Source organism: Myxocyprinus asiaticus, chromosome 11 (assembly GCF_019703515.2).
Source record: "Myxocyprinus asiaticus isolate MX2 ecotype Aquarium Trade chromosome 11, UBuf_Myxa_2, whole genome shotgun sequence".
NCBI lineage: Eukaryota > Metazoa > Chordata > Actinopteri > Cypriniformes > Catostomidae > Myxocyprinus > Myxocyprinus asiaticus.
The window spans coordinates 21420261-21434685 of record NC_059354.1 but is presented as its reverse complement, the minus strand read 5'-3'; the positions used below and the strand labels follow the sequence as shown (position 1 = coordinate 21434685).

Below are 14425 nucleotides of genomic sequence, written 5' to 3'. Positions count from 1 at the left end.
TCTTGGGGACCCCCCTAAATCTATTTTTTACTTCTTATGGGGGGTCCCTAAAGTTCTATGGGGGGTCCTGGATGATATTGCAGATTGGGATTATCTTTTTAAGATTTTGGAAATGTACGGGTTTGGGAGTACGTTTATTGGATGGATTAAGTTACTTTATAGACACCCGTTAGCGGCGATACAAAATGTTTTATTAATTTCAGATTATTTTACTCTGGACTTTCCCCATTAATGTTCTGTCTTGCCCTGGAACCATTAGGAGCCGCAATAAGAAAGGAGGATGTTTTTCCAGGGGTGGTGGTGGGAGGTGTGGCACATAAGCTTTTGCTTTGCGCAGATTATATTTTATTATTTGTCTCCGACCCTTCTAGATCTATGCCTTGCCTCCACAGAATTATTAATTCCTTTTCTAAGTTCTTGGATACAGAGTCAATTGGTCTAATTCCAAAGCTTTGGCTCTGACAGTGTACTGCCCAGTAACGGCTTTTCAGCCGGGCGCCTTCCAGTGGCCCAGACAGGGCATTAAGTATTTGGGCATCTTATTCCCAGCAAATTTGTCTGATTTAGTTAGAGTTCATTTTGACCCCTTAATAAAAAGGTTTTTGAGCGATGTGGGCAGGTGGGCTTCATTACATTTATCTATGATTGGGAAGGTTAATGTTATTAAAATTAATTGTATTGCAAAATTTAACTAACTGCTACAATCTCTCCCTGTAGATGTCCCCCTCTTATTTCAAGCAATTTGATAGCATAGCGAAGTCCTTCATTTGGAATGGTAAGCGTCCCAGATTATATTTCAATAAGTTACATAGGCCGATTGACAAAGGTGGGCTAGGCCTACCCAAGATTTGTTTTATTGTTACGCATTCAGTCTCAGACATTTGGCTCATTGGTCGCTTCCACCTGAGAGAGCCCCTCCCTGGTTTTGTATTGAACAGGAAGTTCTTGCCCCAATTTCGCCATTGCAAAGCCTTTCTATCAAACTAATCATAGAAGTTAAGTTATACCCCGTTATCTCGCATTTGTACTCGGTATGGACAAAAGTGTCCAGAGTGTTTAATTCTGACATTTATTGTTTTGCCTCGAGCATATGGCAGAACCCAAAATTATGTATTAATAAGTCCTCTTTCTGCTGGTCAGAGTGGATTGTGAGGGACATTAATACGCTCGGTGACCTATATGAGAGTAATTTTTGGTTCAACATTTTGGTATTCCCAGATCTCACTTTTATAGGCATTGACAACTTCGCCACATGCTCTGTACTATTTTTGGGTGTAGCGGCAGATACTTTGGGAGAAGTGAGTACTGCTTTTGGAAAAGGTTATGAGGCATCAGTGTATTACTCCCTGCTAATTCAGAGTGGGGGACAGAGCTTTAACTTCTATCAAGAGATTATGGGAGAAAGATTTCATCTTGGTACACTCCCTCCATGTGGGCTAAGATTCTAAAAAATTTCAAGTCTGCATCTAGAGATGCAAGGGTGCGCCTTATGCAATTCAAGATTTTACAAAGATTTTATTGGACCCCCTCTAGATTGTATAGGCTTGGTCTTAAAGACACACCCACCTGCTGGCGATGCCAATCGGAAGATGGAGACATGGCCCATGTTTTTTGGTGGTGTGTTGAGATCCAGGAATTCTGGTTGAAGTTTCAGAGTTTTGTGTGTGATGTGTTGGGCACTCGGGTTTCGTTTTGCCCCAGACTCTGTGTTTTGGGCGATGGGGTGGTCATCGATGTGGGGAATAGTCACATAGAGAATTGGGTTCTGACCAGTGTGATAATCGCCAGGCAGATTATTTTGAGGGGTTGGAGGTCAGCTGAAACGCCCCCATTTCGGGAGTGGTGCACGGAGATGGGGAGGATGGCAGCTTTTGAGGAGGTGTCATTTGGAAGATGGGGTAACTTGGATTTGTTTGTTGGGAAATGGGAAATGGGAAACTATTTTGAGTTTTTGGAGGGCTCTCAGGGTGGGCGGTGGAAAGAGTAATATAGTTTTAATTGTTTATGATTATATATATATATATATGTTTTTTATTATTATTATTATTATTTTTTTTGTATGTGTGTTTGTTTTTTGTTTTTTTTGTATATATACTCATGTGTGACCACGGGGAAGTTTGTTGGGGGTCGGGGCGTGGTTGGGGATTGGGAGGGGTGGTTGTGGGGTTTAAATGTTGATTGTATGTATATATGTTTTTGCTTTTCTTTATTATTGTAAAAATTAATAAAAAAAATTAATTACAAAAAAGAATCACCAAGCACGTGCCTCAGAGCTGGCAAAAGCTGGTGGAAGCCAAACTGGAGTGACTGTTTCATCTCATAGTACGACACTCTGCAAAGAAGTGGAATGCGTGGTTGTCATCCATGCATGAAGGCGCTGCTGAAACCAAAGCATAAAAAAAGCTTGTTTAGCCTTTGCCAAGGCCCATACTGGTAAAGGTGCACACCTTTTAGAATCTACAAGCTGGTCTCATGAGCCCAAAGTCATTTTATTCATTTACTTTTGATCTGATGAAATCCAAAATTCATGGCATCACACAGGGAGGAGTACAGTGGGAAGTATTCACACTGTTTTTTTTTTTTTTTTGGTACCCACAGTGATGGTAAAGTTCATCTATGGGGATTACTGAGTGCTGTAGGTATGGGGGAATTGTACTTCATCAATGACAACATGAATTCACAGATGTTCTGAAAAACCTTAAAAGAGAAGATGCCAACCTCTCTCCTCACTCTAGGCTGTAGTGCACTTTTTTGTTTTACCAAGACAATGACCCTAAACATTATTCCAAAGCCACTTCTGAATTCCTATGGCTAAACAAGAAAGTATGTCACCCAACCTCAACCCTGTTTGAGCACCTGTGGGGTGCAAGTCGAGCATCAATCTCCATTAAACATCAGAGTACTCAAGGAGGTCGTCCTCCAGGAGTGGAAGAGGATAGGCATGACAATATGTTATGAACTTGTACACTTGATTGTTGTTGGGGTTTCTGATTTAATTATACACTTTACGTTAAGGTTATATACGTTAACACATGCACATGTACATGCATTACATTCCAAATTAGGTTTAAGAAATAACAATTAATATTGTTGGGGGCCTGGGTAGCTCAGCGAGTATCGACGCTGACTACCACCCCTGGAGTCACAAGTTCAAATCCAGGGCATGCTGAGTGACTCCAGCCAGGTCCCCTAAGCAACCAAATTGGCCCGGTTGCTAGGGAGGGTAGAGTCACATGGGGTAACCTCCTCATGGTCACTGTAATGTGTGGTTCTCTCTCTCGGTGGGGCACGTGGTGAGTTGTGCGTGGATGCCGCAGAGAATAGCGTGGTAGCGTCGTCTCTGCAGTAACGCGCTCAACAAGCCACGTGATAAGATGTGTGGATTGACTGTCTCAGACGCGGAGGCAACTGAGATTTGTCCTCCACCACCCGGATTGAGGCGAGTCACTACACCACCACGAGGGCTTAGAGCGCATTGGGAATTGGGCATTCCATAACTGGGGAGAGAAGGGGGAGAAACCCCCAATTAATATTTTTTCACGCATTTGTTCATCTTGTTTTATGTTAATTTTTACATACTATATTGTTCATTGTTAGTTCATGTTAGTTCTTAATAATGTTATTTTACTAATTTATATTAAACTGTATTAGTGTTTGTAGAAATTGACGTATACCATGATTAAAAATGGTGTAAAAATATTGTTCATTTTTCATGTTAAATAATTGTGTTATGTTAATTTATACACACAACCTTATTGTAACGGGTTACAGATCCATTTAATAAAAATGAATCAAACAATACTTCCATGTATAGACTACCTAAATGTAAATATTATCATGCACTTTCTCAACTTCTCCTAAACTAACTTTTCTTCACTAAATAGTAAAAAATCTTCCCACTTTGTTCTCTTTCTCTGGCTCTTGTTGTCTTCACTGGTGACTGAAATCTAATTTGCGTGTCAACATTCTGGCAACCCGTATGAGCTTGGAGTCTGGGACGGGGCAGACAACTCTCCAATATTTTGAATTTGGACTGCAGTACCCATTTCAAACGCTTGTTGTCAATCTTACATATAGCACCTTTAAGATGTTATTCTACATGCGAATGGTGTTGTACCACATTTCTGTAAGAGAGCAGTGATATAAAACTACAGTTTTATAATCAATTCTTTCGATGCTGCAAGTGCGTGACATTGGAGCGATCTAGTTTTGCCACCTTTCACATCATGACAAGCAGGGAAGAAATAGCTAAAATACTTTGTGTAAAGCTACTGTCCAGTAATGGGTTATAGAGGCGACAACTCAAATGCAGGGTAAGGATGGGCTTTAATAAAAATCACAAAATAAACAAAACAAACAAAAAGTACACCGTAGGGAAAAAACACAATTCCACAGCTGGCAGGAATGCGGTGGCAGGGCTGGAGAAGTGGAACCTCGAGGTCCAGGCTCCAAACAGGAATTTCCAGAAACACAAACAGACTGACAGACCAGCCAACACAACTGGAACATAACACATACCTACTACAATCGACTACGAACTGGCACAGAACAGAAAACACAAGGAAATTATAGGGAAGGAAATCAGGAGGGTATCAAGGAAAGGTGGGGCCAAGACGTGAGACAGGAGAGCACATGGCAAACAATCCTGATGGAAGCCATGTGCTCACACTAAACACAAATGACAAGACAGAAGAGCAAATGTCGAATGAACACAATCATAAGCTATGTGTTCAACACAAACACAGAACATGGATATTAGGATCCCGTCACCAACCAATAAACATGACTGACTGAAGTGACAGGATCCTGATACCAAGAAAGACAGAGAGAGTACACAGCCAGGAAATAACACTGAGCCATGTGCTCAACACAAAAACAGAACATGGAAGTCAGGATCCCGTCACCAAGCAATAAACATGACTGACCAAGGTGACAGGATCTTGACAGCTACCAGAATTACTCAGGGTGTAGGGTGATAAGAAACGCTCAAACACCTTGTTACAATCTTTTATCTCTCTGGAGCTCCATCTGACATATACATTTTCTCTGCCACGTGAATCAGTCAATTTTAATTTATAATATACATAAATATTAATAATAGTATAATAATAATAATAATAATACAATAAGACTAACATTCTGCATATATATATATCTATATATATATATATATTCCAAAAAAGATGCGTTTAGTGGACACAATGCATGAGATGGTTGGAGACAAAAGACTGTGCAAGAATGAGAAAAAAACCAAAGCTGTTTTTCTTTGACCATGTAATGCACTGTGAATCAGGATGAAAATCTTCTTGTAAAAATGTTGATGCAAATCAAATGCCTGTTGGTCAAGTTGTGAAATGTGCAACACAGTACTTTGACAATGAAATGGATTAGTCCTATTCTACTGTACAAGCTCACCAAGTAAAATATTTCAATTTTAAATGAAAAGTGGCTAAAATATTAATAAAAGTCCATATAATAATTTGCACATTTACTGTAAATATTAAAAAGTTACTCATGGGAGCAGTTGCCTTTTGCTGAATAGAATCAAGAGAACAAATGATCCTGTGTTTAAGTTTTATTCACAGATGTATATATATCTTTACACTGCAAAGGTGGCACAGAAGCTGCATCCGAAGTGGCATTTAGGTGTATTTACACAGACTGTTTAATGCTGCTCAGAGGCAATTTCAATTGCACAAGTAATGTTGTGAGATTAATGTTTTGCGTATAAAATTATGAATAGGCCATAAAAATATTAAATGAATGAAAATATGAAACTAGACATTTTAATATGAAACTATATTATAAATGATATGCTCTTTCATGACAACAACAGTCTGCTGATGCTGCATTACATTTACACAGAACCAAAGCAGCATCAGAATTACCTTTGATACTAGGAGCTGAGGTGGGTCAGACCAGGCATAATTTAGTCTGGCTTTTATGTGGCATTGCTTCTTAACAAAGAATTTTAAGCAGGCTCAGAGCAGCCTTAACTCGGCTGTTAAATGACATCTGTGTAAAGGAATCCGAATCAAGGTAAAAAATAAAATACAAAATACATTATATTTGTTAGGTTAACCTTTATGTGATTTGGGTATCCTAAACCATAGTATCAAATTTTTTTTTTGAAACACGTGTTGGAGTTTTCTGAATGGCAACATTACAGCTGATCTTACTCACTCTCAATTTGGCAAGCTTCACAATCTCAGGCTATTTGTTTTCACTATTAAGTACATGTTACATTATGTTCTCATATGACACATTTAAATATCATAGCCAAATACATACATATTAGGACCAGTCTTTCAATTGCATTCTTAAAATATAAATGCCATTTATCTTGTGATGACCTTTACATCATTTTGAATTAAAGTTGTGTGTATGTGTGTGTGTGTGTGTGTGTGTGTGTGTTTAATCCAGCTCACAAAGCAGATGGTCATAGAAAAAAAGATTCACATTTTTGCATCGTCTTTTGAATTTAAGCCTGTTTGAAGTTATTTACCAAATGAGCAAGAGATTAAGGAATAGCACAGAATAATCACAACAGAAACTTTATTATGCCACCACAAATACATCTGTGACAAAATATCCAACAACACAGTTTTAAAGCGTCACAAGGGAAAACAGAAGAATATAACAAAAATACTTATGGTTGTTGGTTAATTTATTTACTTGGAGCGGAATCCTTACAATACCAGAAGCAAATCAATGACTGTAAACATTCTGAACAAAACACACAACCAAAAATTTCAGAACACCGGGCATATACGGTAAGGACACACCCCTAAATATTCTAGTTTTACCTGTTTGCAGCCAAGGAGCTCTAAAATACAGGGTGCAGCTTGCACAAATTGGTTTGAGCAACCTCCGGTTCGAGACTATCGCCCCGCTCATAACTTACTCTCATTGGCAATAGTTGGTGTTAGAATAGTTTAGCCAGATAATTTTGATTATACTACCTGCATGATATGAAATTGTGTTATACCTACCAGTGACTAAAAACAAATTGCCTTTCTGTTCGTTCTGAGCAAAAATGTAATTTTTTCGTGCTGGTTCTGGCGTTACAATGCTTCCTTTCCAACTGGTAACCGGTTAGAACTAAATTAAAAAACGGTTAATAACGTAATTTTTTTAAAATGACAATACTCTGTGCTAAAGCTGGATGACTTTTCAATAAATGTATTCTTAATATTAAATATATCCCCATAAATATTTAAAATATAAAAACAAATGCATCTGGCCATCTAAAATCATTTAATAGCCAAAATCTCTTTACAGCATGTAGGCACTGCTTGGGCGTATTTGGACTAAATGTCCTCTTATGCTTATCATGTTCAACTAAAAGGAGAGAATCCAAATTTTTTTGGGCAACAGGAAGTGGTGCAATTTAAAAAATATACTATGATAAACCATTTAGACCATATGGTTTCATTCAAATTTATCAGAATGAAAGGGACCTCACCTAGGGCACCAAAATTGATTGATTACAAAAATCAAGTACATAATTACAATTTAAAACACACATAAAAAGATTACGTTTAATATACGTCCAGACTTACTGATAAATGTTTAGTAAGTCTTTGAGTGTTGATAGGAGCAATCAGCAAGGTGGATATAAATACACATTTATCCGTAAAGCCGCAGGTCCAGACGGAATTCATCAAAGCGTGCATGAACCAACTGGTTTGTGTTTTTACGGACATTTTCAACCTTTCCCTCTCCTTGTCTGTGGTCCCTACATGCTTTAAAACGTCCACCAATGTGCTCGTACCAAAGCAACTCAAAATCACTTGCTTAAATTACTGGCATCCTGTTGCTCTGATCCCCATCATCAGCAAATGCTTTGAGAGACTAATCAGAGATTACATCTGCTCTGTGCTGCCTCCATCACTAGATCCATTGCAGTTTGCTTACCGCAACAACCGCTCCACTGATGATGCCATTGCATCTACAATACACACTGCTCTCTCCCACCTGGAAAAAAGGAACACATACAGGTGCATCTCAATAAATTAGAATGTCGTGGAAAAGTTCATTTATTTCAGTAATTCAACTCAAATTGTGAAACTCGTGTATTAAATAAATTCAATGCACACAGACTGAAGTAGTTTAAGTCTTTGGTTCTTTTAATTGTGATGATTTTGGCTCACATTTAACAAAAACCCACCAATTCACTATCTCAAAAAATTAGAATACATCATAAGACCAATAAAAAAAACATTTTTAGTGAATTGTTGGCCTTCTGGAAAGTATGTTCATTTACTGTATATGTACTCAATACTTGGTAGGGGCTCCTTTTGCTTTAATTACTGCCTCAATTCGGCGTGGCATGGAGGTGATCAGTTTGTGGCACTGCTGAGGTGGTATGGAAGCCCAGGTTTCTTTGACAGTGGCCTTCAGCTCATCTGCATTTTTTGGTCTCTTGTTTCTGTTCATTACTGTAATAAATGAACTTTTCCACGACATTCTAATTTATTGAGATGCACCTGTATGTGAGAATGCTGTTTGTAGACTACAGCTCAGCATTCAACACCATAGTGGCCTCCAAGCTTGATGAGAAACTCCGGGCTCTGGGCTTAAACAGCTCGCTGTGCAGCTGGATCCTGGACTTCCTGTCTGGCAGATGCCAGGTGGTTAGAATGGGCAGCAACATCTCCTCATCACTGACCCTCAACACTGGAGCCCCGCAGGGCTGTGTTCTCAGCCCACTCTTGTATTCTCTGTACACACATGACTGTGTGGCAACACATAGCTCCAATGCCATCATTAAGTTTGCTGATGATACGACGGTGGTAGGTCTGATCACTGACAATGATGTGCTCTGACACGCTGGTGTCATGAGCACAACTTCTCCCTCAACGTCAGTAAGACCAAGGAGCTTGTGGTGGACTTCAGGAGAAAAGACAGAGAACACAGTCCCATCACCATCAATGGAGCACCGGTGGAGAGAGTCAGCAGCTTCAAGTTCCTCAGTGTCCACATCACTGAGGAACTCACATGGTCCATCCACATTGAAGCCGCTGTGAAGAAGGTGTATTTTAGGTGTATTTTTATTGAATACAGTCTTCTTATTTTGTGTATACTGTATATTGTATATTATTAGGTGTATATTGTATATTGTGTTGTGTAACAGGATGTGTAAATTGTGTTTTGTGTAAATCAGATGTTTATTGTAACTGTCATACTGCTATATTGCTTGGAACTGCACCCAAGACTTTCACCCACCGTTGCACTTGTGTATATGGCTGAGTGACATTAAAGGGATTTGATTGACTGATTTGACATACACGGAATAAGCGGTAATCCACACATAAATGACGAACTGACTGCAATAGTATGGTAAAGTTAGTTTTAGTTTTGCAAATTGCTTTTGTACTCAGCTTCAAAAAAGCTATTGATTTGTGACAACTTTTGATATTTTTTAAAAAAAATTTTTTGATATTGTTTAACATATATAAATTGTTTGATAAGTTACCACATGTGGATGGCGTTTGCAATGCCAAATTGCCTGATTAAGAACTTTTGTTTTAGAAACAGGCAAATAGCAAGTAGGCCTACACAAGCAGACAAATTCAAAATCATATCAATTCTCATATTTTGATCCAAGTTTTCTTTAATGCACCTAAGCAACATTATGTCAAAATGGTACCATCTTATCCTGCTCAAATGCATGTGACATCAAATAAACAAAGAAAACATGTTACTGACTACAATTGTTGTTATGTAATTTGTAATCAGCACTGGATTACAATTCAGAAGTAATCTAACCAGCACTGCTCTCAAACAGCGTTAATACTGTGATAATAATACACCAATTACAAAACACAATTGCTATAATGTAATCTCCTATTATAGATGTAACCCTGCCTTGTTCTGCAGGCTGCAGCCATGTCCTTGTACAGCTACACATGCAGTTCCTTCTTGCTGTAAAAACATTGGTTAAGCTCCATCCAGTGGTCGAAACTGAAATTGACCATGGTAACCAAAGCTTCAATAGATTTTACCAAAATACAATTACTACAGTTGCTATTACTAGTGCATAAGTAAAACCACAGTCAAATAATTTGGAAACTCATTAAAACAGAGTAGCTTTAACCCTTGTGTTGTCTTAAGGGTCAAAAATGACTGGCACTATGTTTACCAGCAGAGAAAACCAGCTAAATGATTTTTTTTTCAACTTGAAATTTGATGACTTTTCCTAGAGTGACAACATTAGAAAATGTGAAACATTGCCTTTGTTCATATTTCCATGAAAGCTGTACACCACCAGGGTACAAAGATAGTCTTAGGGTCATTTTTGACCCAGCAGTTATAAAATCATTTACACACCACAAAAACCACAAAGACACACACACACACACACACACACACACACACTAGTATTTAGTAAAATCTAATTACTTTTTATGCAAAAAATAGTGTAACACATTTACATTTTAAATGACTGTAATCAGATTAGTTACTTAGTTATTAAGCACATTACTTGGGGTACAAATCTAAAACAATACACTACATTATAAACATGAATTATGCTAATATGTCATCTGTTTGCATTTCTGTGACAGCTGAGGGCGTGCACCTCCTAAAAGGTGTTGAATGATAGCCTAAATCATCATTCAATTTCATTGTATGGAAAAAAATGCAATTATATTTAATCTTGACTGAGATTAACATTTTAACATTGGCTAACATCTACCTTTGTGAAAAAAAAGTCATACAGGTTTGGAACAACATGAGGGTGATAATGATGACAGAATTTTTATTTTTGGGTGAACTATATCCATTTACACTTAAAGGCTTTCTGCACGCCAGAAAAAAATACATTAGCTGGCGTAAATGCCATCACAGTAATCTGCACCTTATAAACTTTGCTGGAGCATAATAAAATCAATTGGCTAGATTTGGAAAAGACTGATCTGTAATGTTCTTATTTATGCATCAATAATCCGACTGTACATGTTAAACATGTAAAAATACTAAGAATAACATAATCATGAGCGTTATATCAGCAGAAAATAATCTAATGGTATGTATGCTCACATATTAACTATAAACTTGCTCTCCCAGTGCCCAGGTTCTGCATGACTGAATGACTGAATGCCTCTCCAGAACCGGAATAAGTGGGGAGAATGGGAGTGGTGAGTCAAAGCCCAGTAACTGCCGTGTGGATGATTCCCAATCCCAGCCAAGCTCCAGCCTGCTGCACACACATGGATACTGTCTGTCTGCCCAGCAGGCCCAGTCTACTGCCCTCTTCACTGCCTCCCTGTGCACTGGCCTATATGGAGAAGAGCACAAACTGAAGCATTCCCAGAAAGAGCAGTTAACACTGCTACATGAGAACATGCGTGCTCTGTGCTCTTACGTAGGCTCCTGAGACTCTTTCAACTTGAACAGAGACAGGAGCAGCTCTCCCTCTGCCAGCTTCTTCACCCGAATCAGCTGCAGCACCAACAGAGTGGCCACCAGTCTCAGAATGTCCACATGAGCCTTCACACCTGACAGACAAAATGTCTCATTGAGTAACTGTTTCTGACACAGGGGAGGACTGGCCATAGGGATTGGCCACCCTCTGTGTGCCAATGGAGTACTGCTCGTCATGACAATGGCAGTGAAGTTTAAGAGTGGCTTAGAGTGGGCTTGTTTCAAGGGGGTGTGGTGGTGCATCTGTAAACAGAATTTTGGAGGTGACAAAGCCGCCTTAACCCAGTAAAGATACCCTACATGTAGAGACACATGAATTAGCCTACTGTTATTATTTATCTTAACATGCTACAAACTGATAAAGGCAATAAGCTCATGACTGATGCTGTGTGCCTGTTTTTATACTCAATTATCAAGAAATCATCACTGAAGACCCTGAAGGAATGGCAGACATTAATCTTCAGACATCTGTGAAATCTGTGAAGTAATAAGACTGAACTTCATTCTTCTTAGTCTCCTTTGACAGAACTAGAAAGTACAGATTTTTAAGATTTTTATACTCTGTAAGTTAATGCACTATACATACAGTATACGGTACATGTTCATGTAGTATATGAGACAACAGCTACTGTAAGGCTGGTTTACTTGGCTATATGCTGAATGTGTATTTTTGCCACTTAAACAAGCCTTGTTTTATTGTTTCACTATTTTTGTTTCTGAACCGTGCTGATCAGGTGAAAAATAAGTGTATCTATTAGCTCTGTTTGAGGTTTCATATAAATCATGCTGGATACAGCCACATATTGTTCTATCATTGGACCTTGCACTGTGAATAGTCTGTTAAACGACCTACATTTGAATACTTTTTACTTCATTAAGTTTGCGTTCAGTTCGACTGTTGCTTTAATTCATAACTTCTTGAACTATATTATTTACTCTTTACAGGTACAGGAGAGAAAAACTCCCACGAAGAATTCACCAGATGAAGATGTGGAAAGGCATGTTGCACAATGACCACAACAAGCTCTTGATGGAGATGCTGGAAAGAGGAAAAGAGCAAAGCCAATGCACAGTAATTGCTGTTTTACTCAAAAATATTTCTGAAATTGTTTGTTTTAAACAGATGGTTTGAATTACTTGAATGTTTACATTTGCTCAGTATAAAATGAGTTTAATGCCAAATAAAATATAGTTGCTTTACCTTTTACCAACCTGTATTGTTTAGAACATATTAATTTTTACAAAATTTCTACATTTATGTTATATAATTTATTATACTATTATTCAATAGTTAATCATTTATTATTTTTTACAAGTGATGTGTATATCTAAAATCTGAGAAGTGCTGAGGGTCTGACCCATGTCAGGACAGGAGTACACTTAACAGTGTTTACTCATTTAGCCCAGCTTTATCCAGAGAATATATATGCACTGATGTTGTACTCTTTAATAAATGAATATGTTTAATAATTCATTTCATGCCTTTTTTAGTACATTTATACAAGCAGTATGAAACAAGATTGTGTGTCCTGTGGGTAAAAGGAAGACCATGCCTGTGTCAAGTTCAGTGACTGTGAGAATACATTCATTGAAAACCCCCTGACACCTTTATATTGTTAACATGTTTAACTCTTTCTAGCTCCATTAATCACTGTTCATCACTCTATGTTATATGTTGATTTAATTACTGGAAGCTTTGGAGCAGTTTCTGTAATCTTCTTTTGTTTTTACAAGTCAGAATGTTAGAAAATCTGTGCTGTAAACTAATATGGCATTTGCCCATAAATCCTAGTAGTTCTCTATTTTAAAGGGGTCATGACATGAGGAATACAATTTTCCTTGATTTTTTGACATATAAGAGGTTATTGTACTTTAAAAACATACTGTAAGTTTCAGAACTCAAAACTTCAGTGTGAAGAGCAATTGCTGAAACCAAGCTGACAAAACTGCAGACTGACTCGTTCTCTACTTCCTTCACATAGTGATGTCACATTGTGGTATACATTTGCATCTGACTGCCTCCACAACAACACATCAACGCCTACTAAGGGTGTAAAGGTTCACTCATCTCACTATTAAGTTCAGTTTACGATTCTTTAAACTAAGCCTGAATCAAGAAAAGTTAAGATTGAAAGTTTTATTATTATTATTATTATTACTTTAAAGGCATATGCAAAACATATACAATTTTGCACTGTTCTTCAAAGTGCTATATGATCCATCAGAGATGTACTGGGAATTAAAAATCAGCCTAGAACAGGGCAATGGTGACACAAAATGGAAATATTAACTGAAAATATGAAATAATGTTAGATACCTATGCTGCCTACACATTATCACTGATTACATACATTTAAAATATTTTAAATTAAAGCTGTATTTTTCTAAAATAATATTGTGTCTGATTACATCTAAATATTATTTTCTAACATGTAATGGAATATTTAATGGAAGTGCATGCTTATCCAGTTAAATATTGTCCCTACCTAAAACCCTACTAAAATGTACTGATGAAATCAAATCAGACACGACATTTGACATAGCATAGCATTATTATACGTATTCAGCATTATATACAGTAGAGTAATAAGGCACTATCATTAAACCTCTGTAAACTAAAATTTTCTCTTGCACAGTCAGAGCAGATTACTCGATCTCGCACATCAGACGGACATCAGATTCCTCTCGAAAAAAAGGCGCTTCTCTCTCCCACTCACTTTAATACATTCACTTAAATGGTTTCACTTTCAGTTCTCGCAGATTCAGCTAGTAATCGCATTTTAGAGCTCCTTGTGTGCATTGAAGAGATTTCCACTTGTATGCCCGTGTTACATAGGTGTAGGACATCACTTGTATTGGATACAGATGCTTGTAAAAAAAAAGAAAAGAAAGTACAATCTCCATGATGCATATTGTCACATTTTTGAACCGCAATGTATCGTGTCACGATACACCATTACATCCCTAATGCCTACTTTACCTTATCACTTTTTTTTTT

The 14425-nt window shown here is 37.7% G+C and overlaps 2 protein-coding genes across 25 annotated transcripts in view; both read right to left on the bottom strand.

Annotated features, from left to right (window-relative positions):
- LOC127447859 (protein mono-ADP-ribosyltransferase PARP4-like) overlaps positions 1-14425 on the bottom strand; it is a 63142-nt gene that overhangs the window by 28956 nt on the left and 19761 nt on the right. The window lies entirely within an intron of this gene.
- On the bottom strand, positions 9610-14417 carry LOC127447894 (protein mono-ADP-ribosyltransferase PARP4-like). Its single transcript, XM_051710068.1, has 2 exons — positions 11369-14417; positions 9610-11281 (listed from the first exon to the last, which is right to left on the bottom strand). Exons 1-2 carry the CDS (start codon positions 11668-11670, stop codon positions 11047-11049), a joined length of 537 nt encoding a protein of 178 aa, XP_051566028.1. The 5' UTR covers positions 11671-14417; the 3' UTR covers positions 9610-11046.

Bases quoted from the DNA above. Each gene is read 5' to 3' on its own strand.
- LOC127447894 (XM_051710068.1), bottom strand. From the start codon at position 11,670: ATGCACCACCACACCCCCTTGAAACAAGCCCACTCTAAGCCACTCTTA. The intron at 11,282-11,368 runs GTAAGAGCACAG...TTCTCCATATAG, and splicing joins AAAGAGTCTCAGGAGCCTAC to GCCAGTGCACAGGGAGGCAG.